A 25381-nucleotide genomic window follows, 5' to 3' on the forward strand; every position below is an offset into this window, starting at 1 on the left:
CATTTGTCAGAATTTGTGAAACCATTCTATTTCAGATGAGACATTATGTTTCCAGCCAAATTTTACCTTTAGAGCATGGTCTAGTTTGCCAATCATCAACTGTCATATATTGGCCTTCAAAAATGTACTGCATAAAAAAAACTATTTGACCAAGTTAGGTATTAAAGCTCCAGTGTGTTCTTGTTGACCTCTTGTTACCTGGAGGGAACAGATAAGTATGTTCTCCTGAAATTGTGCGCCAAGCAGTTTCTGTTTATCTGAAAACTATAGAATAAAAAAATACTTGTGCAAATTTTGTCAAAGTGACAATATTTTGGGAGAAAATCTTGAATCTTTGTCAGGTTTTGTTAACCTTAAATGGATCCACCTGCAAAGGACCTGTCAAACTGCAGTCAGTCTTTGAGTGATGACACAACAGCCAGTTCTATCTGCACCAGTATGCAATCCACTGTAGGCACCCAGAGCCCTGATCATTAGTGGTCATAGTGCTTGCACTAATGTTACCCTTGCATAATTTGACTGCAATTTTAAGTCGCCCTTAAAGGGAGATGACTCTGGGCCCTGTTCCACAAAGTAATCTCAGCCCTACGATTGTCTTAAGTCTATGTTGAAGTATAAGATACCGTATTCAATGTAATAAGCGCCCATGGTGATATTTGCTAATATATGGGCTAGTGAACAATTCCAATTAGCACCTCATTTCGATTGATCAATGTACAAAAGACTTTGTTATTTGTGTATAATACGCACTCCTGTGTTATATGCACCCTTAATTATGAGCAATTAAATTCTGGAAAAATATATCTGTCGTGTATAATACACACAGACTTCTCTTTTGTATCATTTCAGGTCCTCAAATGTAGAAATTTACGATCTTTCAACGTTGTTTTTTCCACTAAAATTACATCCTAATAAGAGCCCCCTATTTCTAATTTTGAGAGCGCCCTCGGCGCTTATTACATCGAATACAGTAATCTTAATTCTCTTTGTGGAAAGGTACCTTGGTCAGTTGGCTGTCCATGTAAGTTTGATTCAAGCCATTCACATCAACATTTGCAGCAGACTCGGGTTTATTATGCATATCAGACAAGATAAAGACAGGAAATAGGATCCCGAATGTTGAGTAGAGTTGAGACTTTAGCAATGACCTTGGGCTCTGGGGCCGTGTCTTCCTTGTACACAGCCTGACAAGAAAACTGATCTGTTAGACAAGAGGCATGTATTCAAATGCAGTCAACCCTGAATTTGAAGAAGATGCACCAAAAAGTCTGCTAAATACAGCGTTATCCAGACAGTAAAATGATGAAAAATGAATTAACTATTGGTATAATCAATACCAATTATGATCCCAAGCTGTGGTAATTAGTGTTCCTGCAAGTAATGAACTATTCATCTGTGAAAGACCAGGTGGGCGTGTTGATAGATCAGTGAAGTTTCATGCTTGATGGTCAGCGTCTTAATCAGATGCTGTTAACGTCAGCTGGTGTTAAAACTTTTATCGATTACGGGTTTGATATATGAAATTAGATTCATAAATACATGGTATACAATTGGATTGCCTACTCATTGAAAAGGAGGACATGTTTGTAAGTTTGGTCCAATGCTTTATGTTTTAGGCATATCCTCCATGCTTGTGGGTATCGATATTTGTGAATGTCTAAGACCTGCATCACATCAGGTCTTCCTTCCAGATTAGGCTGACCTGGCGTGATATAGCATTAATACTATGGAAAGTGTTAAACCCAACTCCCTTACTCTTTTACTGTGGGCATCACAGAATGCTGATCGCTCCTGTACAGCGCCTACTGAAGGCATCTCAGAGTGCCCATCGCTCCTGTGTGGCACCTACTGAAGGCATCACAGAGTGCCCATCGCTCCTGTATTGCACCTGAAGGCATCACAGAGTGCCAACTGCTCCTGTGTGGCACCTACTGAAGGCATCACAGAGTGCCCATCGTTCCTGTGTGGCATCTACTGAAGGCATCAGAGAGTGTCCATCTTCCCTGTGTGGCACCTACTGAAGGCATCACAGAATGCCTATCTCTCCTGTGTGGCACCTACTGAAGGCATCACAGACTGCCCATCGCTCCTGTGCGGCAACTATTGAAGGCATCAGAGAGTGCCCATCGTTCCTGTGTGGCACCTACTGAAGGCATCAGAGAGTGCCCATCTCTCCTGTGTGGCACCTACTGAAGGCATCACAGAGTGCCCATCGCTCCTGGGTGGCACCAACCGAAGGCATCACAGAGTGCCCATCTCTCCTGTGTGGCACCTACTGAAGAAGGCATCACAGAGTGCCCATCGCTCCTGTGTGGCACCAACCGAAGGCATGCCCATTAATCCAACAAAGCACCTACTGCAGGCATCACAGCATGTCCATCACTCCTATACTACACTATCACTTCTCTAGATTACTATGTTGCTAAGGGTACATAGCTGCTGTCTATGTCTAAGTATTATCTCAAGGATTCACAGAAAACTCTTAGATTAGAGAACCCCATTAATCTCCGATGTTTAAAAGAGACTAAGTATGTGTCCACACGAATACCTCAATACAAGTAACAATTGGAAGCGCTTATGGGTTTGTGGCCTGCTGATATCTATGAAAGTTTTCTATAATTGTGCATCAAACTAGGTTGCTGAGTACACCAGATACATGAATAAAAAACAATGGCATCTCTCATGTTGAAGAAAACCTTAATTTCTAAAAAGATCCATAGGGTATTTGTACAGCATGTTACACTGACTGTATACACGTCTATTCAAGACTGGTTACGAAAATCACAGTAAATCCTTGTCATGTCAGTAACATTTCCCCATGTCAGAGAAAAACATTGTGCAGAGTGGTCCCTTTATATCCAATAAATCCTACTTCTAGCAGACCCGGGGTGGTTGGGTAGCCTAGTGGTTAAACCGTTCGCTCATCTCGTCGAAGACACGGGTTTGATTCCAGACATGGGTACAATGTGTAAAGCCCATTTCTGGGGTCCCCCGCCATGATATTGCTGGAATATTGCTAAAGGCAGCGTAAAACCATACTCACTCACTCACCCACTCTTGCAGACCCATGAAGACAGTTGACTTATGGATGTAAATTTTGTATCACTTTCTTGATAATTTTTAAAAGTACTAGCATCTGTACCGAAATCTATCATTGAAAGAATAAAAGAAGTTGAATCTATAGATTAACTCTGTCTTCATTGTTACTACAGATTCTTAAATGCTGCTTAAAGATATTATAGCATAGCCAAATATCACCTTCTGCATGAAGCACAATGTACAATTTACCACAGTAGGGTGCACAATAAACATGTTCCACATGTCACACTGGATCACTGGAGTGAGTGAGTGAGTGAGTGGGGTTTTACGCCGCTTTTAGCAATATTCCAGCAATATCACGGCGGGGGACACCAGAAATGGGCTTCACACATTGCACCCATGTCGGGAATCGAACCCGGGTCTTCGGCGTGACGAGCGAACGCTTTAACCACTAGGCTACCCGACCGCCCCCTGGATCACTGGACCTGAGCGTGATCCTGTGCTTCATGAGCAGCATCAGCTTCTGTCTATCACTTAGTTCACAGAATATTTCCCTAAAACTAGTGTGGGTTGAAGTGATATTAATAAAAAACAAAACATTTTCATTTTTTCCAAAACCACAAAACATGATAAAATGATTTTTGTATCAAAGTTCAAAAGGTTACTCCATTCCAAACCAACTTCAAAGTTTATTTAATTGCTCAGATTGAGTGGGAACCAAAAAAGTTATCAAAATGTTAATCCTATTTGTGTGTTTTGGGGTTATCATTACAATAAACCAAATATAAACAGACTAAAGTATGTTTAACATAAATCTGTCATACAAAAATATTATCTGACAGACCAAGTTAAATCAATGGAGTCAGCTCACATCCATATCTGGCAGGGTCAACCCTATCCCATCCCCCCAAAAAAAATATGGATCATGAAATATTTTTTATACTGTACACATACAAAGAAACTCAGCCTTCACAACAAAAAATATATCCCATAAGTTATTCATAATCCCTAACTTTTTTTGTTAAGTATATACAGTATTCGACGTAATAAGCGCCCCGCTCTAATAAGCGCCCATGGCGATATTTGCTAATATATTGGCTTGTGAACAATCCCAATTAGCACCCCTTCCAATTGATCAATGTACACAAGACTTATTCATTCGTGTATAATATGCATTCGAGTGTAATATGCACCCTTAATTATGGGCAATTAAATTCTGGAAAGATATATCTGTCGTATATTAACATTTCAGGCTGTCAGCATAAACCATGAAATTTATCTTTCAACTCTTTTTTTTCTCACCAAAATAATATTCTAATAAGAGCTCTTTATTTCTAAGTTTGAGAGCGCCCTGGGCGTTTAATACATCGAATACGGTAATGATTAATCATCAGTAGTCTCTGATAACAAAAAAATCTCAATTCAAAGATTATTGTCTATCATGACTAAAGGCACTACAGACAGACTGTAACTACATGTATCATGACAGACAGCTCCCACCATCAGTCTGATTCACCAACGTTATTCCTTGTCATCCCAACAGATGGAGCTTATGACACATGATCATCCAATCAGGGCGCAGTAAGTGACAAATTGTCCTCCAAACATCATCCCACAATAGTCACAATCATCCAATCAGGTCGCAGTAAGTGATCAATCCTCCAATCAATTTACAGCAAGATTTCCACGATCATCCAATCAGGTTACTGCAAGGTCAGCCATGATCATGAAAAGTGTATCAGCGTTAAGACAACAAATAAGGTTAATGACCTGCGTTCTTATTTACCTCGGACTTGAATGCTTGGTATCAATAAATTGTGTGTAAAATTCAAATTTTATTCAAAATATGCAATAAATGCAATATTCTACATTTATTGTCATATTTCAAATTATCAAAAAAGACCATTTTTCAAATTCAGAAATTTCCATCCAAATAACTATAACACTGATCAAGAGTGTTTCATCTGAGCGAGGCTCAAAGAACACCGCCCCAAAAAATCAAATTGATGGCAATTATTAATTTGATCATGACAAGAGCAGTAAAACTTCTTTAGAAAACTGGAATAAAGGTACATCATATTAAGTTTATTTACTTGCAAAAAATCTTTATCAGAGTTACTTCCCTTTTGAATACCAGGATTCAACTGATCCGCACTCAGACCCAATTTAGGGCCTCCTGATTATTGATGGATATCTCATTATCTCTAGGTGTGATATCTTGGAAGAATGTAGCCAACATGTTTTGAAATAAATACCATCTCTCATAGAATGACTAAAATGTCATTAAAATTTGAAAAAGACTTTAAGAAACACCATAGAGTTCTAATGGCAGCTGATCACAGGATTTGATAAGAAAACCCCGAGTAAATGGAATAAGGGATAACCGTTGTGACAGGAATAAAACAAATGAATTAATGTCAACCAAGAAGGAGTCCTGTATATCAGCATAAACATGCATGGAAATATATGACATAGTTCATACAACTGTATATTAGAACAACTCTTGACTAGATCAAGTGAAATAGTACAATATAATTTTTTGTACATGAAATGTTTTTTCCAATAAAAAGCATGCATTTGAATGAATTTAGGAACTGGTTATTTATGATAGGAGGGGCATGTCAGAAAAAAATGACACTGCGAAATAGGGGGCTTACCTAAATTTATCATGGGGGGAAGAGGGGAGGTATTAAACAGTTGGGAGGGAGGGAGGCATTAAAATGACTTCTTTTATAAGTTTAAAAATTTGGACATTATTAAGGGACTGGTCATTTATTACGGAGACGTCAAAAGAGTGGGGGGGAGGGGGAATTTTGCATTTTGTTCAAACAGCAGCATAATTACTGACTATCATGTAACTACCTCTTGTAATAATAGTGTTACCATGGAGACTGTACAGGTGAGAATCAATATCCTACCTGCATCCAGACTTGAAATATTGTCCATGACACAGGGGACAGGAAGTGCTTACATGAAGAATGGGTGACAAAGTAACAAATACCCATAATTCCTAGCATAATGCCCCTTACAACAATGCACAAACAGGACTCCTCTGTCACTGGGCAAAAAATCCAAAATGATTAATAAGAAATTGATGTAAAAAAGATGCAATGATAACATAATTTCCCCAAAATTTCACACACCAAACCTAAATGTTTTGATTGATGAGAAACATAAATTGGAATGACATTTGCCTGATACATAACAGAGTAGATCCTTTAGTTATCAATATGTATGATTTCAAAGAGAAGCTGTTCATTTCATACTTTTTGTAATTTTCGAGAAATTATGTTATAGTCAATTTTAACATATCTCCCAGCACCAAACCAATGTCGTCCGAACACATACAAGGACAAATTGTGAATACAACAATTACGGTGAGTATAAAAAATAATTGCATTACAATTTGGTGAGCAAAATAAAATCACAGATAAAGTTAAATATGGAGAAAAAAGTGAGATTTGCATAGTAAAGTTACAGTTTTTTACACTGATATGCTTGAAAAGTGAAAAGATAATATATACATAAAAAGTGCCTGTTCAAATATTGAAGAATACAAAAGGCCATCTGACTATGTACATGAGAATAATGAGATCAGTTTTGACACCATGGAGAAAAATGCAAGTGATAAATTAGAGATATTTACAGGAATAAGGCTACAACAAAACAATTCTTCATTCTCAGACAATGGCAAACCAGCAAAACATCTCGTAGGAATGCATTTTAACTGATATTTTGGACAAAATGAAAATTCTGATTCCTGGTAGTAAACTATCGTCTGAGAACCAATATTGTTTCTTCTTGGCCCAAAATGTTAATGTTAATATAGTGTTCAACACTAGTGGTAGACCAACATCTGGTCTGTGATGGATTAAAATGTGAATAACCAAGTGTCAATGACAGCATTTCTTGTCAAACTGACTATAAAAACAATTTTATAAATTGTTGCAAAAAAACAAAGGGTAATACACTTATTGATGTACCGTATTTGATGTAATAAGCGCCCTGCTCTAATAAGCGCCAAGGGGCGGTCAGGTAGCCTAGTGGTTAAAGCGTTCGCTCGTCACGCTGAAGACATGGGTACAATGTGTGAAGCCCATTTCTGGTGTCCTCCACCGTGATATTGCTGGAATATTGCTAAAAGCAGCGTAAAACCATACTCACTCACTCACTAATAAGCGCCCAGGGTGATAATTGCTAATATATTGGCTTGTGAACAATCCCAATTAGCACCCCTTCCGATTGATCAATGTACACAAGGCTTATTTATTCGAGTATAATACCCACTCGTGTGTTATATGCACCCTTAATTATGGGCAATTAAATCCTGGAATATATATGTCGTATATAAACATTTCAGGCTGTCAGCATAAACCGTGAAATTTAAGTTTCAAGTCTTTTTTTTCCACTAAAATAATATTCTAATAAGAGTTCCCAAATTCTAATTTTGAGAGCACTCTGGGCGCTTATTACATCGAATACGGTATTATACTGACAAGGCCCTAACAAAGCCAGAAAGTCAGTCATGATATGAGTGGGCCTGCCATTACTTTGCAATAAACACACACTATGGTACAAAGTTCTAAAATGTCACACAGCCTCATAATTGTAGCTGAAAGACATCAAAACAATACTGACCTCATCTGAAGAATTAGTCAACTGTTGAAAAAATGTTCATATTCTACGTTCTGGGACACATGAGTGTGCAATAATTTCAGTCATCAGCCGTTTATCATCTCCTCACAGTTGAAAAATATTTAGACCATTGACTTATGAATTCTTTAAACTAATTACCATGGTCCACAGGAGCGTCCCCCCAGAGAGCAGAAGGTCTGGGGTTCAATCCATGTCTATGTCATACCAAAAGACGTTAAAAGATGGTACTTGTTACCCTATCTGGCGCTCGGCTTTTGGGGGCTAAAACAAGGACTGGTCGGCTTGGGGTCAGTATACTGTGTCTGAGTGGGGTATTCATGTTAAACTTCAGCATGGTATCTCAGTGGGCTATCACTATAAGTCTGCATAAGTCTGGACAAATACAAGCAGTCACACACACACATTTTATGTGCTGAATATTGAGCGCGTGGTTCTGGTGATGCTTGCTTTGTTATGTGAATTTCTTACAGGCGTATAGCAGGGTGTTTATTTAGGAGTACACATTTCTTGTTTTTTGAGAATAAACAATCAAATTTCAAATTTCTTCCTGTTGATTTAAAAAAAATTGAAGTGAAAAATATCTTCCAAAGTTGACAGACATGGGAGTAACTCTTGTCACTGTTATAGATAGGGATAGGTCACAACGACCTTTTACGAACTTTGACCGACCAATGAAATGACTAACAATAAGTCGACATTAGCCAATCATAAAGCAGCTTTCTTGTGCTCTACGGCACTAGTTTGAAACTGGCGACTTCCATTCCAGACTACGCTTTGAAAAATATTTGGACAAAGTTGTTGATTCAAAATTTAAAAAATGAACAAAAGAACATTCTGTAATATAAAATAGATGGCCAGGATTGTATGGCAATACTTTCCACGAGCTATGCAAAGTCATTTCGGATCAAATGATTATGAAATTGAAGTGAGAGCTAGTTGTACAGCCCATACTGTCATTCAGAATACCTGTTGACCTTTTCGAGGTTTGATGATCAGAAAATGCATTCTGACTGTCACTTTCCTGATCACTTTCGATGATCTTATTCGTCGGAGCGGGTGAAACATCGTTCGGATATGACCTGAAATGGGATGTCCTCTGATCTTTATTTATCGGTAGCAAGAACTATGATCCGATTTGAAAAGACTGCGCCCTGACAGTGTTTGTATCAGGTTCTTGTATGTATTATAACCTGCAGACCATATTTTCTGACATACCTTTGAAAAATGACATTTTCGTCTGTTTATTTACAATTTCATTTCAATCACCTTCCTTTTTAAAAAAAAAAGAAATTATGAAAAACAAACAATAATTAAAAAAAAAATTGAAAAAAAATTGCATGTTCATTAGTCATGTTCAGCCTTTGAAATATACTATAAATCCTTGTACTTATCTACCATGAATCCCTCATCCACTGCGTGTATCCATATTATAAGTTAGGGCAGACATGCATATATTGCCTATAACTTTCTCAAACTGACTATTAAAGGTCACAAATAGGAAGTTTTGTCGATGTGAAATACAAAAACAGATTTCCCATTTTCCAATCATCTATTCTACATCACCTTTTCCCAATCCCTCATTCATTGTTGTTGTCATATAAGGCAGAGGGTTAACGGAGGATTTACAGTATCTCTTCCTACAAAACATACAAACCACAAATAAATGAATTACTGTTAATGGAAAATACATGGAATGGAGTGTGTCAATATGAACACCAACAATAAACAAACTTGTCAACAAACAAACAGAATATAAAACAATATCAAAATAACATATTTGATGCAAGAAGCGTTTGCTCGTGTCAGCTGTTCTTGTTGCGTACACCCACTTGCACCTAAACCAGAACAAATCGAGAAAATAAGATCTCACAAATGTATAACTCATATTCACAAATTACCTCCATCTCAATAAGGCCAGGCAAGTGCACCTTCAGTTAAGGAGCAATTTAATTGCTCACTGCCAAGATTAAATGTAAAATATTTGCAAATTATTTTTCTCTCAGAGTGTTCATAATTGCAAATGTTTTATTTTTTTAATAAACACTGATGTGTGTTCAATCCCGATTTTCTGTATATTCATGTTACTCTAGAAACGAAAACAACTACCAGCACCCTCCTACACAAGTTCAACATCAAGTACCGTATTCGACGTAATAAGCGCCCAGGACGCTCAAAATTATAAATTATAAATGGGAGGCTTTTAACAGAATGTTATTTTGGTGAAGAAAAAAAACAGCCTTGAAAGATAAATTTCGTGGTTTATGCTGACAGCCTGAAATGTTTATATACGACAGATATATTTTTCCAGAATTTAATTGCGTAGTATACGCGAATAAATAAGTCTTTTGTACATTGATCAATTGGAAGGAGTGCTCATTGGGATTGTTCACCAGCAAATATATTAGTAAATATTGCTGTAGGCGCTTATTAGAGCAGGGCGCTTATTACGTCGAATAACGTATTTGTGATTAAGAAATGGGACATGGTCTCTTCTTGCGATGTTTTTACCAAAAAAATGTCTTCTAAATCCATATTTGACTTTAACATTGACACCTCAAGGTCACCTGACTGAAATACACACCTAAAACCCATGCTGCAACCACCATCAACATCAGGCCACAGCAAGTTGATTGATGTTAACACAAATCACAGTTAGCTTTCAAAATTACCTTCTAAAGGAGAGAAGCATCCCCATCAAGCTTTTCGAAAAAGCAAAAAATGACACTCCCTGAACCCAAAATGGCTGTCCATGCATCCTCAAACAGATACCTCCATCCAGCACATCATATACATAAAGAGGAGCATTTTTGAATTTCAAAAACACAAAAACTAGCTTTTTACTGAAAAATTGATTTGTAGTGGCCTTTGTTTTAAGCCATGGGTGATTTTCAGCCACAAGGACAGGCAGAACACACATTTGACTGAAGATGTCTGCCTTCTCTTGTGCCCATACAAAATGAACCTATTTCTGATACTGTTATGACTGCCTCCGTGGCCTAGTGGTAGAGCGTCCGCCGGGGAAATAGAAGGTCCTGGGTTCGATCCCGGCCAGGTCAATACCAAAAAGACGTTAAAAGATGGTACTTGTTGTTACCCTGTCTTGCGCCCGGCATTAAGGGGCTAAAAAAAGGACTGGTCGGCTCGGAGTCAGTTCACTGTGTCTGAGTGGGGTATTCATGTTAAACTGCAGCATGGTATCTCAGTGGGCTTGCACTATAAATCGGCATCAGTCCGGACTAGTACAAGCAGCCACACACACACACACACATGCATGCACGTCGCTGTGCAATAATCTTGGACACGACGTTAAACCCCATTTCACCTCACCTCAACTCTGATACTGTTACCGATGTCAGAAAACAGAAATATCCTGCGTTCCTATATGTTGTCAATATCAAAGACTATAATGTGAAAAATAGTGTATCAAATTTAATAAAGAGGTGTAGATAAATTTCATTTGTTGTAACACAATGATACAACTTGTAAACATTCACAATTGTAATCCTAACACAACAATGTCAAACAATGTGCAGCACATACTGTGGACTACAAATAGGAATACATGTATTGCACTTTGAGGTTATTGAATCTGAAATAGGACTGGATAATAGTAAAAATAAAATGTGTATTTTGCCCAAACATTGCTTTCATTGTTCAATGGTATCATAGCAAATATGAGTGAAAATGGAAACTATTAATGCTCCTTGTACAACTTGTACCATTGTTGTACATTTAATTCAATGAAAATTCTACTTTCACGCTTGGAACTAGCTATTACCATCCCACTTCCAATGCCATTATGGGAGCTCATGTGCACTTTGCAAATAGTTCCGTGTCTCTGGTCTGATGAACATGACACGCATACAGCAGCATTTCAAGAATTCGTAACTTTGATCCTCATGCAACTTCTAACCATAAATTTCCTTTCAAGGTAAAAATGCTTTGAAAAGTGAAATCCTTTTCTTCATCTTGTGAAGCTTGATAAATTTACCACCTTTCAAAAATACTCATGGTCTCTCGTGAACAGTTTCTCTTGTTCGTCTCTGCCTCCATGTCGTAAGCCATCGATTCCTGAAGCTGCTGGCCCAGCAAATCCTGCGGCTACTCTCCGGTCTACAAGCTTCTCATGAGCCCAAGGGCAACATTAGAACAGGGTAGCTGCTGGCTACTAGAACAGGATGGCCTGTTGACGGAACCCAGATCAAGCAGGTTATTCCTCACCCATAGTTAGAAGCTGTTGGATCTATCGGTGCTTTCAAGTGGTTGAGAACTCGAACAGGACTAAACTTATCTCGAAGCCTTTTCTCAGGAGTAAAATTATTGTTCCTTTCGAATGTGAAATGACTATCGTTTGTGAGAACGGAATCTGGTGTTGCCAAAGCTGTCCTGTTGCTCTCGCTAGCTGTCTCAAAACCATACAAACTGTCCGTGGAAGAGTAACTCCACCGGTCCGCCTTGAAGAACTGGGGAGACATGTGGGGGGTTAGCTGGGTGATACAGGCACTTAGTTTAGCTTGAGCGTTAACTGTCGCTGGAACATAGCAGTCCATCGGATCATCTAAAGCGGTGTCAAAACTCCCGGATCTACTACTACGCTGTGAGGGTGGTTCATCATCGTCACTAGATTCACCTTCCGTACAGTGATTGTCCTCAAAGGCATAGTTTGTGGCTTCGCCTTCAGACCCAGTGATCACTATTTGGGGCTTGGCTCCACTGGAAGCAGCAAACTCGGCCATGAACTGGTAAATGTAACGATATTCATCCTGTAAAAAACATAAAATATCTGAATAAAAGCGCGTCCTTGGTACAATTCCAACTGTATATGTTAAACATGTGTTTATGAGTTTGAGTTTATGAGTGAGTGAGTGAGTGAGTTTATGAGTGAGTGAGTGAGTTTATGAGTGAGTGAGTGAGTTTATGAGTGAGTGAGTTTATGAGTTAATGAGTGAGTGAGTTTATGAGTGAGTGAGTTTATGAGTAAGTTTATGAGTGAGTGAGTTTATGAGTGAGTTTATGAGTGAGTTTATGAGTGAGGTGTCACAAATTTTACTGACTATTCTGTCCACTTATTTGACAGTTTGACAAAAAATTAATAAGAAGTACCAAAAATATAAACATATACATTGACTTTTGTTTCTTTTAATCCTATCATTTTCAGCCACTGGGGAAAGAAATTGATCAGTTAAGCATATATTTTTGAAGTTATAATTTGTGCTGTTTTGAAAGTTTTAAACACATTAGATGTGTTTAAGCATGGTATGCTATATTATCGCAGTAGTTCATTTATAATGGATCGTAATGGCAAATGCATAGTAACCTATCAAATAGGTCATATGAAATGTGTTTCTTGTTCTTTGTTCAACTTTTATGACATATCAATTAGGATTGATTGATGCTGATTTTCTTCAGCAAACAAAGTACCTGTCATTAGCGACTCAAGGGCAGGCAACTCTATATTATCACGGGTACCACTATTTTGTGGTGGGATATGTGTGGATAATGTTTTGGATTATACATAATCTGTATGCATATGACCTAAGTTGGGTCAACGGACATTGTCCAAACAAATGGGTTCTTTTCTAACAAGTTTCAAATGGAAGTGGGGGTAATTCCCATAAAAAACATTCCAGAAACTATCATAAATACGTTAACGTGTATACTTGCGAGGAGCCGTGACATACCGTAACGTGTCCTGTATTTGATCAAGCGATGAAATATCATGCTTAGATTTGCAGGAGTAAACAGTCAACGGGGGTTTGGATTACTAGATTTATCGATACCACAATAAAATAGAGCCTGATATAATACATGTATAGTCATTCAAAACATACACTTTTTGTTATTGCATTCATCTTCTACTACCTTTGATAGGGATATTGTTTATCTGTCCATGAGTCTCATAAGGCAAAAAAAAAAGTCTTGGTTCTTAGGCACCGCCCGCATCATCATAAAGTTCACGCACGTTTCGTTTTTATTTCATTTTTTTTTAAATATATAAAAAATCCTTAAATATCCCAAGTCAGACTTGTATTCCAGTATTTTACTCATCAAGGAATACATTTATGTAGGGAGGCCCTTTCCCAGGTTGATTGTACACAATTGTTTTTTTTGATTACACAATTGTTTATTGGTTACATACTAGTTTGAACAACCACGCAAAAAAAAAGACACCGCCCGCCCGCACTATATTTTAAAAAAACATTGCTAGAGAACCAGTTCTTTTATTTTTTAAGCCCAATATGTCAAGTGTATATTTGAAAGAGTGACAACTCTGATTATCCCTATCAAAAGTTGAGTAGCACATTACTTAAAGAAACCAAAGCAACAGCCCCACTGGCTCTGTAGGTAATATAGCTCTATGGTATACAGAAAGTTATTGATCAAATGTCAAAGAATTTTCAACAAGATCTAAAATTCCATTTTCTAAACAAAACTTCTACTGTGGCAGCCACAGTTTCTCATTCCTATAAGCATGACTGCATGACACAACCCCTGGTTTCAACCAAGTAAAGGTTCAGTTGCATAAATCAATATTTTTTCAGTGCAAAAGAGTTATAATTTACAGCCAATACACCTGTGCATGATCTTCAGTGGAAAGGGGCCACAGGTGGCCCAGTCGTCTAAGGCGCTGTGATTCGCTGTGCAGAGTTGCGTCCCATGGGCACGCCAGAAACCTATGATTGTGGGTTCGAATCCAGGTTCGCCCCGATTATGTTTCTAGGTTTGTCAGCACCATACCCGTGCTCGTGGGTTTCACCGAAGTGGTAAACGTCTAAGACCTGCATCACTTCGGGCTTTCCTCCTACATTAAGCTGACACGCCATGATATAACTGTAATACTGTAAAAAGCGGCGCTAAACACAACTCACTCACTCACTCATTCACTCTTCAGTGGAAACCTCTGCTTCAGATGATCTTCACAAGAATATACCTAGAACATACCTAGAACATACCTAGTATCTGTACTGTGGAACGACATGAACAAAGATTATGTTTATACTTACAATATTTGGCACAAGTTGTGGTCTGTTTCGTTTGATGAGTCTCACAGCATTGAAGATGTCTACCTCGCCATCCGTTTTCAGCTGTTCTGAGCAGATGTTGATGCCACAGTAGATGCCAATCCGACAAGAACCATCTCTGTGGGAACAAAAGTACACACAAATAGTGATTAATTTACGAGCATGTTAGTCATTCTGATTTTACGAAATGAGTGTCAGATTCTTCTATTTCCTGAGTGAGTGTGAGGGTAATACATGATTTCTTACACAAGTTTTGTAAAATCAGTATGACACACGTGTGAGCGTAATAATATTTCTTTATAACCTACGAGGGCAAACATGTCAAGGTTCATAAAAATCATATGTGCCCTTGGGTCATATCACGTCACGAGACAACAGTGTGTTGTTTCTGTCACCCCGACGGCATTGTTGACATCATTCGAATCTTATTGTGACGTGAGGTCGGAATGACGTCACACTAGAAAAGAGGTCATAGCTGAAGATTGTTGACGTCATTCGTGAAATTGTGGTTCTGCTTTTGTTGTGACTTGCTATCCTATAGGTAAACGCTAAAAATTGTCTCTGTATGTTGGCATCTTCTTCGGTAATATATAGAACATTATATTGATGTTCATGTCATACTATGTTTACGACACTCGTGCCTAAATTACGGTATTTATTTTAGATGCTGGAATTTAGACACCCCTGTCGAAAACATAGTATGACATGAACACTCATACAAAAACAGGCAAAACAGGGGCTTTATCATTCAATTTCCATGAGCTTTATCAAGCAATTTACAGGGTCTTCATACAGCAATTTACAGGGACTTTATCAAGCAATTTACAGGAGCTTTATCAAGTAATTTACAGGGGCTTTATCAAGCAATTTACAGGGGCTTTATCAAGCAATTTACAGGGGCTTTATCAAGCAATTTACAGGGGCCTAATCAAGCAATTTACAGGGGCTTTATCAAGCAATTACAGAGACTTTATCAAACAATTGACAGGGGTTTTATCAAGCAATTACAGGGGCTTTATCAAGCAATTTACTGGGGCTTTATCAAGCAATTCACAGGGGCTCTATCAAGCAATTACAGGGACTTTATCAAGCAATTTACAGGAGCTTTATACAGCAATTTACAGGGTCCTTATAAAATAATTTACAGGAACTATATCAAGCAATTTACAGGGTCTTTATCATGTGACTAACAGTAACTGTGTCACGTGATTAACAGTGAAATGTTAGTATCCAATGTGTCAGTCACTGCAATGTGAAAACTCTCAGGCTGCCTTCAGGGTATGTTATTGTCAGCCCCTTATATCTTTCACTCAGTATAGGTATTGTCCATTTATAACACAATTTAAACTCTTCAATTAATCATATACAGAATTTTCAAACTTTCAAAACAATTCTTCTTGGACCTACTTGGACATGACACAGATGGGGTTCAGGGGGTTGGTCCTCCTCTGCCACTGGTCAGCACAGTGCATGACGTATGTGAGGGACTTGGCCGACACATGGATGTGGGATCGGCTGCTGCTGCCAGTAATCTGGAACATCTTCACCACCATGTCGTCACTAGAGGGCGCTTTACTTGTGCTCTGTCAATCACAAATATAACTTAAACTGTGAAAAATACACACACATTGATCAAAGTCCCCTTTGATTAAGGATGATTTGCTACAGTGGTCTTCCATCCCTGGGCCGTTGTTGCCACTCAATCTTCATCTTGCTCAGCATCATGCTCTGATAAGCTTTTCGTTTGTTTGTTGTTTAACACAACACTTAGTTATATTCCAGCTATATAATGTTTGTTTCTTTGTTGGTTGTTTAATGCTTCACTTCACAATATTCCAGCTATATGACAGCGGTCTGCATTACTCGAGTCTGGACAAGACAATCAAGTGACTGATATCATGATCATCAATCCCCGCAAGTGGGATACAATGACATGCATCAACCACGTCAGTGAGCCTGACCACACGATCCCGTTAGTCGCCTCTTACGACAAGCATAGTCAGCTTATTAGGCAAGCATGGGTTGCTGAAGACCTATTCTAACCGGGTTCTTCAAGAGTTCCACCTATATAACAGCGGCCTGTAAATGGACCAAACAATCCAGTGATTGATATTCTGAAGAACATTCCACACTGTTGGGGTACGATGACACACAATCAACCAAGTAACTGAGTCTGACCAACCAAGCATTTGGTTGCCTATTATGACCATCATGGGTTGGTGGGCATCAATTCTAACACCAAATCCTCATAGGGATAGAGATGGAAAAGGAGGGGAGCATTCAATATTTGTGTCCTCTGGTGGTCGTAATATGTTTATTTTTGGTATGCTTTGTCATGCTTCAAACAAAATGGACAGTGCTCACCCTGCACCCCTCTCCAGATCTGCTTCAAACAAAAGGGGCAGTACGCACCCTGCACCCCTCTCCAGATCTGCTTCAAACAAAAGGGGCAGTATGCACCCTGCACCCCTCTCCAGATCTGCTTCAAACAAAAGGGGCAGTGCACACCCTGCACCCTCTCCAGATCTGCTTCAAACAAAAGGGGCAGTATGCACCCTGCACCCCTCTCCAGATCTGCTTCAAACAAAAGGGGCAGTACGCACCCTGCACCCCTCTCCAGATCTGCTTCAAACAAAAGGGGCAGTACGCACCCTGCACCCTCTCCAGATCTGTTTCAAACAAAAGGGGCAGTACGCACCCTGCACCCTCTCCAGATCTGCTTCAAACAAAAGGGGCAGTACGCACCCTGCACCCTCTCCAGATCTGCATCAAACAAAAGAGGCAGTATGCATCCTGCACCCCTCTCCAGATCTGCTTCAAACAAAAGGGGCAGTATGCACCCTGCACCCTCTCCAGATCTGCTTCAAATAAAAGAGGCAGTACGCACCCTGCACCCTCTCCAGATCTGCTTAAAAAAAAAGAGGCAGTATGTACCCTGCACCCTCTCCAGATCTGCATCAAACAAAAGAGGCAGTATGCATCCTGCACCCCTGTCCAGATCTGCTTCAAACAAAAGGGGCAGTACGCACCCTGCACCCCTCTCCAGATCTGCTTCAAACAAAAGGGGCAGTATGCACCCTGCACCCTCTCCAGATCTGCTTCAAATAAAAGGGGCAGTACGCACCCTGCACCCTCTCCAGATCTGCTTCAAATAAAAGAGGCAGTATGCACCCTGCACCCCTCTCCAGTTCTGCTTCAAACAAAAGGGGCAGTATGTACCCTGTACCCTCTCCAGATCTGCTTCAAATAAAAGAGGCAGTATGCACCCTGCACCCTCTCCACATCTGCTTCAAATAAAAGGGGCAGTATGTACCCTGTACCCTCTCCAGATCTGCTTCAAATAAAAGGGGCAGTATGCACCCTCTCCAGATCTGCTTCGAATAAAAGGGGCAGTACGCACCCTCTCCAGATCTGCTTCAAATAAAAGGGGCAGTACGCACACTGCACCCTCTCCAGATCTGCTTCAAACAAAAGAGGCAGTATGCATCCTGCACCCTCTCCAGATCAGCTTCAAATAAAAGGGGCAGTATGCACCCTGCACCCTCTCCAGATCTGCTTCAAATAAAAGAGGCAGTATGCACCCTGCACCCCTCTCCAGATCTGCTCCAAACAAAAGGGGCAGTATGCACCCTGTACCCTCTCCAGATCTGCTTAAAAAAAAGAGGCAGTACACACCCTGCACCCTCTCCAGATCTGCTTCAAACAAAAGAGGCAGTATGCATCCTGCACCCCTCTCCAGATCAGCTTCAAATAAAAGGGGCAGTATGCACCCTGCACCCTCTCCAGATCTGCATCAAATAAAAGGGGCAGTACACACCCTGCACGCTCTCCAGATCTGCTTCAAACAAAAGAGGCAGTACGCACCCTGCACCCTCTCCACATCTGCTTCAAACAAAAGGGGCAGTACGCACCCTGCACCCTCTCCAGATCTGCTTCAAACAAAAGAGGCAGTATGCACCCTGCACCTCTCCAGATCTGCTTCAAATAAAAGAGGCAGTACGCACCCTGCACCCCTCTCCTTCAAATTACCCTGCACCCCTCTCCAGATCTGCATCAAATAAAAGGGGCAGTACACACCCTGCACGCTCTCCAGATCTGCTTCAAACAAAAGAGGCAGTACGCACCCTGCACCCTCTCCACATCTGCTTCAAACAAAAGGGGCAGTACGCACCCTGCACCCTCTCCAGATCTGCTTCAAACAAAAGAGGCAGTACGCACCCTGCACCTCTCCAGATCTGCTTCAAATAAAAGAGGCAGTACGCACCCTGCACCCTCTCCTTCAAATTACCCTGCACCCATCTCCAGATTTGCTTCAAATAAAAGGGGCAGTATGCACCCTGCACCGCTCTCCAGATCTGCTTCAAACAAAAGAGGCAGTATGCACCCTGCACCCTCTCCAGATCTGCTTCAAACAAAAGGGGCAGTACGCACCCTGGACCCCTCTCCAGATCTGCTTCAAACAAAAGGGGCAGTACGCACCCTGCACCCCTCTCCAGATCTGCTTCAAACAAAAGGGGCAGTACGCACCCTGCACCCCTGTCCAGATCTGCTTCAAACAAAAGGGGCAGTATGCACCCTGCACCCTCTCCACATCTGCTTCAAACAAAAGGGGCAGTACGCACCCTGCACCCTCTCCAGATCTGCTTCAAACAAAAGGGGCAGTACGCACCCTGCACCCTCTCCAGATCTGTTTCAAACAAAAGGGCAGTACGCACCCTGCACCCTCTCCAGATCTGCTTCAAACAAAAGAGGCAGTATGCACCCTGCACCTCTCCAGATCTGCTTCAAATAAAAGAGGCAGTACGCACCCTGCACCCTCTCCTTCAAATTACCCTGCACCCCTCTCCATATTTGCTTCAAATAAAAGGGGCAGTATGCATCCTGCACCGCTCTCCAGATCTGCTTCAAACAAAAGAGGCAGTACGCACCCTGCACCCTCTCCAGATCTGCTTCAAACAAAAGGGGCAGTACGCACCCTGGACCCCTCTCCAGATCTGCTTCAAACAAAAGGGGAAGTACGCACCCTGCACCCCTCTCCAGATCTGCTTCAAACAAAAGGGGCAGTACGCACCCTGCACCCCTCTCCAGATCTGCTTCAAACAAAAGGGGCAGTACGCACCCTGCACCCTCTCCACATCTGCTTCAAACAAAAGGGGCAGTACGCACCCTGCACCCTCTCCAGATCTGCTTCAAACAAAAGAGGCAGTATGCACCCTGCACCTCTCCAGATCTGCTTCAAATAAAAGAGGCAGTACGCACCCTGCACCGCTCTCCAGATCTGCTTCAAACAAAAGAGGCAGTACGCACCTTGCACCCTCTCCAGATCTGCTTCAAACAAAAGGGGCAGTACGCACCCTGCACCCCTCTCCAGATCTGCTTCAAACAAAATGGCAGTACGCACCCTGGACCCCTCTCCAGATCTGCTTCAAACAAAAGGGACAGTACGCACCCTGCACCCTCTCCAGATCTGCCTCAGAGCACATACATGCATGGAATCATCTCAACTGAAAAGCTTTAGTAACCTTGTATCTTCCATTGTGATGTGAGTGTACATACCTTGCGAATAGAGAAAGCTCTGATGACAATCTGTGTGTACCGCCCACATCCCAGGTACTTGACAGCTATTGGGCCATATTTACTCTCATCCTCCAGTTGCTTGGGCCAGAACCGAGGATATGACTGCATGGAGACAATAAACCACAACTTGACTCAGATAATGATAACAATAAATGCACTGAATATTTGCTGCACCTATCCTACAATAGTATTGAGTCTGGCCAGGCAAATGATAGGATGAGGGAAAAGCATGTCATTGGTTACTAGGGATGAACAGTGTCAACTGGGCCCCACTTGCACAAAGCAACTTCAGTCACAATCACCATCAGGCCCTTACAATCAACTTTACAAATTCCATAACCTAATATGATTCTACTTGTACAAACTCATCTTATAGTGTTTTTAAGATGGTTCAGACTGAAGATCGGGAACTTAGCTATAAAGATTAAAAGCTTCAGTGGTGGAGGTCTTTACCAATAATCTCTCAGTCTCAGTCACAGGTGGAATTACCGGTACCTCCCTTGTGGCACTTGACAGTTGATACATTGTTTCATTGGTCACACTTTGGCATCCTCAATTAATCAGTTCCCATGACAACCAAGGTGCTGGGGATGGATTCCGAGGACCAAGATGGAGAGAACAAGGACGCTCCTGGTCCCTTCAATGTTTAGACAACAGTAGGTGCAGTTACCATGGTTACTGCATCCACTCATCCCTTCCTTGTTTAATATCAGGTTATGTATATGTTACTACTGGTTGGGGGCAGTCGGGAAGCCTAGTGGTTAAAGCACGCCGAAGACCCGGGTTCGATTCCCGACATGGGTACAATGTGTGAAGCCCATTTCTGGTGTCCCCCGCCGTGATATTGATGGAATATTGCTAAAAGCGGCGTAAAACCATACTCACTCACTCACACACTACTACTGGGTGCTACGGATGTCCAATGTGGGATACCTCTTGCAAACAGAAACTGTTTTGGGTTTTGGAAAACAAGATGGCAGCCTCCATGAAAACACAGCGGTTTTCATTCCCATTTTGCTAATTCAAATTTCACTTTCAATGAAATAGAGTATAAATATGATAGAGATTAAAGAAGAGATTGGTATGTATATTTTAAAAATAGCTTATGATTTGTAGCCAATCTAGGATGTGTTGTAAACCCAACAGCTCACACTGACTGACTTTTCTAATCAGACGATCACCCCAGTAGTGACTTATGGAAAATCAGATACTATCTGATGAATGGACGTGGGAATACAGTAACAGCAGCTCAGACGGGGGCTGGAGTGTGGAGACTCACCCTAGAGAACTTGACATCGTTGAGGATGACGAGTGTGTTGATCTTGTAGTCATACAACAACCTCCAGATGTCGTTCACGGTGTTCTTCTTGGGCCACTGTGTACAGAGGTAGGTGTTCTCCTGACTGTAGCCCTGGAACACAACACATCACACTTACTTCATGTACAACAGCATGAGGGTTGGTCGGGAAGCCAAGTGGTTAAAGCGTTCGCTCGTCACGCCGAAGACCCGGGTTCGAATCCCCACATGGGTACAATGCGTGAAGCCCATTTCTGGTGTCTCCCGTCGTGATATTGCTGAAATATTGCTAAAAGCAGCGTAAAACCATACTCACTCACTCACTACAACAGCATGACTACCAAAGGGGATTCAGGGTTAGTACTGACCAAACAGATCAGGTGGTCACACTCAGAGACTTAGCTGACCATAAGGTAATCTCAATCACTGGACTTGATCATTTACAGGCTGGCGGCAAATACCTGGAATATTCCTGACTGCGGAGTTAAACAAAAAACAACAAACAAATAAACAAAGCATGAAATATGCATTGTTGTATTTTGATTAAAATTTGTGCATTCAAACCTCTCATGTTACTGCTGACTCATTTATCACTGCATACATACGTCCCGTGAAGATCTTGGGTACAAAAGGTCTTCAGTCACCCATGCTTGCTGTAACAGGCAACTATGGTTGTCAGGGGTGAGGGGGTTGGGTGTTGGGTTATTGAACAAAAGGACAGTGTCATTTTTTCAAATAAATAACTTAAAAATTCAAACATTAGTTGGGGACAGGTCATTTATTGTATTGTAGGAGTGGTGGTGTCATGTTAAACATTACATGCATTTGGGGGGGGGGGGGGGGGTCTACATAAAATGGGGGGTTCAGCCGCCAAATATCTCAAAATATCTTTCCCACCCCATCTCTCCTGCCCATAATACATAGAGGTACAGAGGCAGCCTATTTTTACACTATGGAGTTGTAAGGCTGGAGCGAGATCCAGATCAATGTCTTGCTTCACAGGAATGTACCATGAGATGCATGATGGGTCTTGCTGAAACACATCGGGGCATGTCATGGACAACCTTACCTGCTGATACACACACCTGTGATCTTCACCAAACATCATGGAGAATGTGTTTTGTCAGTAATTGAAAACAGTATGTGGCAACATGAAAGTTATTTACGGTTTAGACATTGCTCCAGACTTAATTATCCTCAGTAACGTGTCTCATTTGTATACAGCAGTATGTTTGTGTGATCAACACGAAAGTTACATTGAATCAGTTATGGGAATCCAATGAGCGTTAACCTGGGACAGGAATGTAATCAATTTTTAATTTCCTTCCAACAGAACATTTCAGAAAGAAATTCAAGTCAAATAATCATACCTCCCCAACGGCTGTATTTGTACAAGTTTCTATGAACACTTTAATATTCATTCTTGTAAGCAGGCCACATCCTAGCAATCTCATTGTCAGAAACTCACAAAGACTTGTGTTGGACATTACCCTGTACAATACGCACATTACCTACACACCTCTGAGACACTATATTCAGCAAGATGGAGTAGGGGCATACAAATGTGTATGAGAGGGAAGAATGTTGCAGTCAAACAATGGGAAGTCAATTGGGATATGAAGCGCTAATTACAAATTCTGTTTTTAAACCGCCCACGTTTCTCCTGTGCAAATAGATATATTATACCAATATTGATTAAAACAAGTCATAAATATGGTGTACAATGTGTGTTTACATATTTCAGCTACTAATGTTTGAGTGATTTATTAATAATGTCCTATTTATCTCACTATATACTATACATCTTGCAGAAACCTCAAAATGTTATTGGGAAGTTGTCCCGAAAATGTTTCAGACAGGATATGTCATTGGAAAGTTTATTAGTCAATGTTTCAGAGGGGATATGTCATTGGAAAGTTTATTAGTCAGTTTCAGACAGGATATATTATTGGAAAGTGTATTAGTCAATGTTTCAGAGGAGATATGTCATTGGAAAGTGTATTAGTCAATGTTTCAGAGGGGATATGTCATTGGAAAGTTTATCAGTCAATGTTTCAGAGGGGATATGTCATTGGAAAGTTTATTAGTCAATGTTTCGGACAGGATATGTTATTGGAAAGTGTATTAGTTAATGTTTCAGATAGGATATGTTATTGGAAAGTGTATTAGTCACTGTTTCAGAGGAGATATGTTATTGGGGAGTTTATCAGTCAATGTTTCAGAGGAGATATGTTATTGGGGAGTTTATCAGTCAATGTTTCAGAGGAGATATGTCATAGGGAAATTTAGCAACTGATGTTTCACAGTGGGTCTATCTGCCAGTGTTTCTGAGTGGATATGTTGTTGGGGAGTTTATCTATAACCGACAAAAAAAGAAGAACTATGACGAAGAATATAACCATATAAAATAAATAACAAGCTTTATGGGCTGATCACCCCAACAAAAGCCTCCACGACAGACCAAGGTAGTTGCTGGTTTAATCATATTGGGATCCAAGGAAAGTCACAAACTCAACCGTTCCCTACCATTCACCCTGCTGCACATCCATCATGGGGGATGACATCATAATAAGAATGTTATGAGTATTAAAATATCGAGTTAAAACAACTAAATTCCTTAGAGAGTCTTTTGGGTTTTTCCTTAACCCAATTTAACATCCATGTCACAGGTGGCCCAGTCGTCTAAGGTGTCGCAATTCGCTGTACAGTGTTGCATCCCTTGGGCATGCCAGAAGCCTATGATTGGGGTTTCGAATCCCGGTTTCCCCTAATTATGTTTCTCGGCTTGCCAGTCGTATGTTTCACCAAAGTATTATACATCGGAGACCTGTATCACTTTGGGCTTTCCTTTCACATTAAGTAGACATTCCATGATACAACTGGGCGACAATTAAAAGTGGCTTTTAACCCAACTCACTCACTCACTCACTCACTCACTCAAGAAAAGAGAAATTTAAGATCACAACAAAATACATAAGAACTGGCTTTTAACCCCACTCACTCACTCACTCACTCACTCTCTCTCTCTCTCTCTCTCTCTTTCTCTCTCTCTCTCTCTCTCACTCACTCACTCACTTAAGAAAAGAGAAATTTAAGATCACAACAAAATACATAAGAACTTACTGACAGTTGTTTTCATGTATTACTTACATCAACATACACTGCATTGATGAAGTCTGTGCCACTGTCTCCCGAGTCATTTGTCATCAGGTAGGGTCGGGCTCGCTCAGCTGAAGAGAGAGTGAGAAACATTCCAATAACTCATGGCAACACATTCAAGATGTTCTAAATCTGAACACTGGAAGCTGCCAGTGTCCTCAGCCTGTTCATGGTCATCAAACCCGACAAAGAGTCTGGAAGGCAATGGATTTTTCTGCATACATCAGTAGTACAATATCTTGGATAAACATACCTCACAATGCACAATGTACGGAAGAGCCATTGTAGTTTCCAGTGCTTTTGTTATACAAGTGTGTATTCAAGTCGTTTGTTTGTTTGTTTGTTTGTTTGTTTGTTTGTTGTTTAACGCCACACTCAGCAATATTCCAGCTATATGACAGCAGTCTGTAAATAATCGAGTCTGGACCACACAATCCAGTGATTGACATCATGAGCATTGACCTACGCAATTGGGATCGATGACATACATCAACCAAGTCAGCGAGCCTAACCACCCGATCCTGTTAGTCGCCTCTTTTGACAAGCATAGTCGCCTTTTACGGCAAGCATAGGTGACAGAAGACCTTTTGTACCCAAGATCTTCACGGGACGTATGTATGCAGTGATAAAT

General features: G+C 40.6%; 1 protein-coding gene across 1 annotated transcript in view; it reads right to left on the bottom strand.

Moving 5' to 3' along the window:
• Positions 1–11333: 11333 nt before the first annotated feature.
• Positions 11334–25381, bottom strand: part of LOC139479226 (receptor-type tyrosine-protein phosphatase kappa-like) — a 112086-nt gene continuing 98038 nt past the window's right edge. Inside the window, exons 11-16 of the mRNA XM_071262082.1 lie at positions 24742–24821; positions 21574–21705; positions 20274–20396; positions 16125–16300; positions 14700–14835; positions 11334–12458 (exon numbers count right to left, since the gene is read on the bottom strand). Of these exons, the coding sequence (XP_071118183.1) occupies positions 11913–12458; positions 14700–14835; positions 16125–16300; positions 20274–20396; positions 21574–21705; positions 24742–24821 (1193 nt within the window). The 3' untranslated portion in view covers positions 11334–11912. The remainder of the gene's footprint in view (positions 12459–14699; positions 14836–16124; positions 16301–20273; positions 20397–21573; positions 21706–24741; positions 24822–25381) is intronic.

This window comes from Haliotis cracherodii, unplaced genomic scaffold (genome assembly GCF_022045235.1).
Source record: "Haliotis cracherodii isolate W230 unplaced genomic scaffold, xgHalCrac1.p SCAF_4, whole genome shotgun sequence".
Taxonomy (NCBI): domain Eukaryota; kingdom Metazoa; phylum Mollusca; class Gastropoda; order Lepetellida; family Haliotidae; genus Haliotis; species Haliotis cracherodii.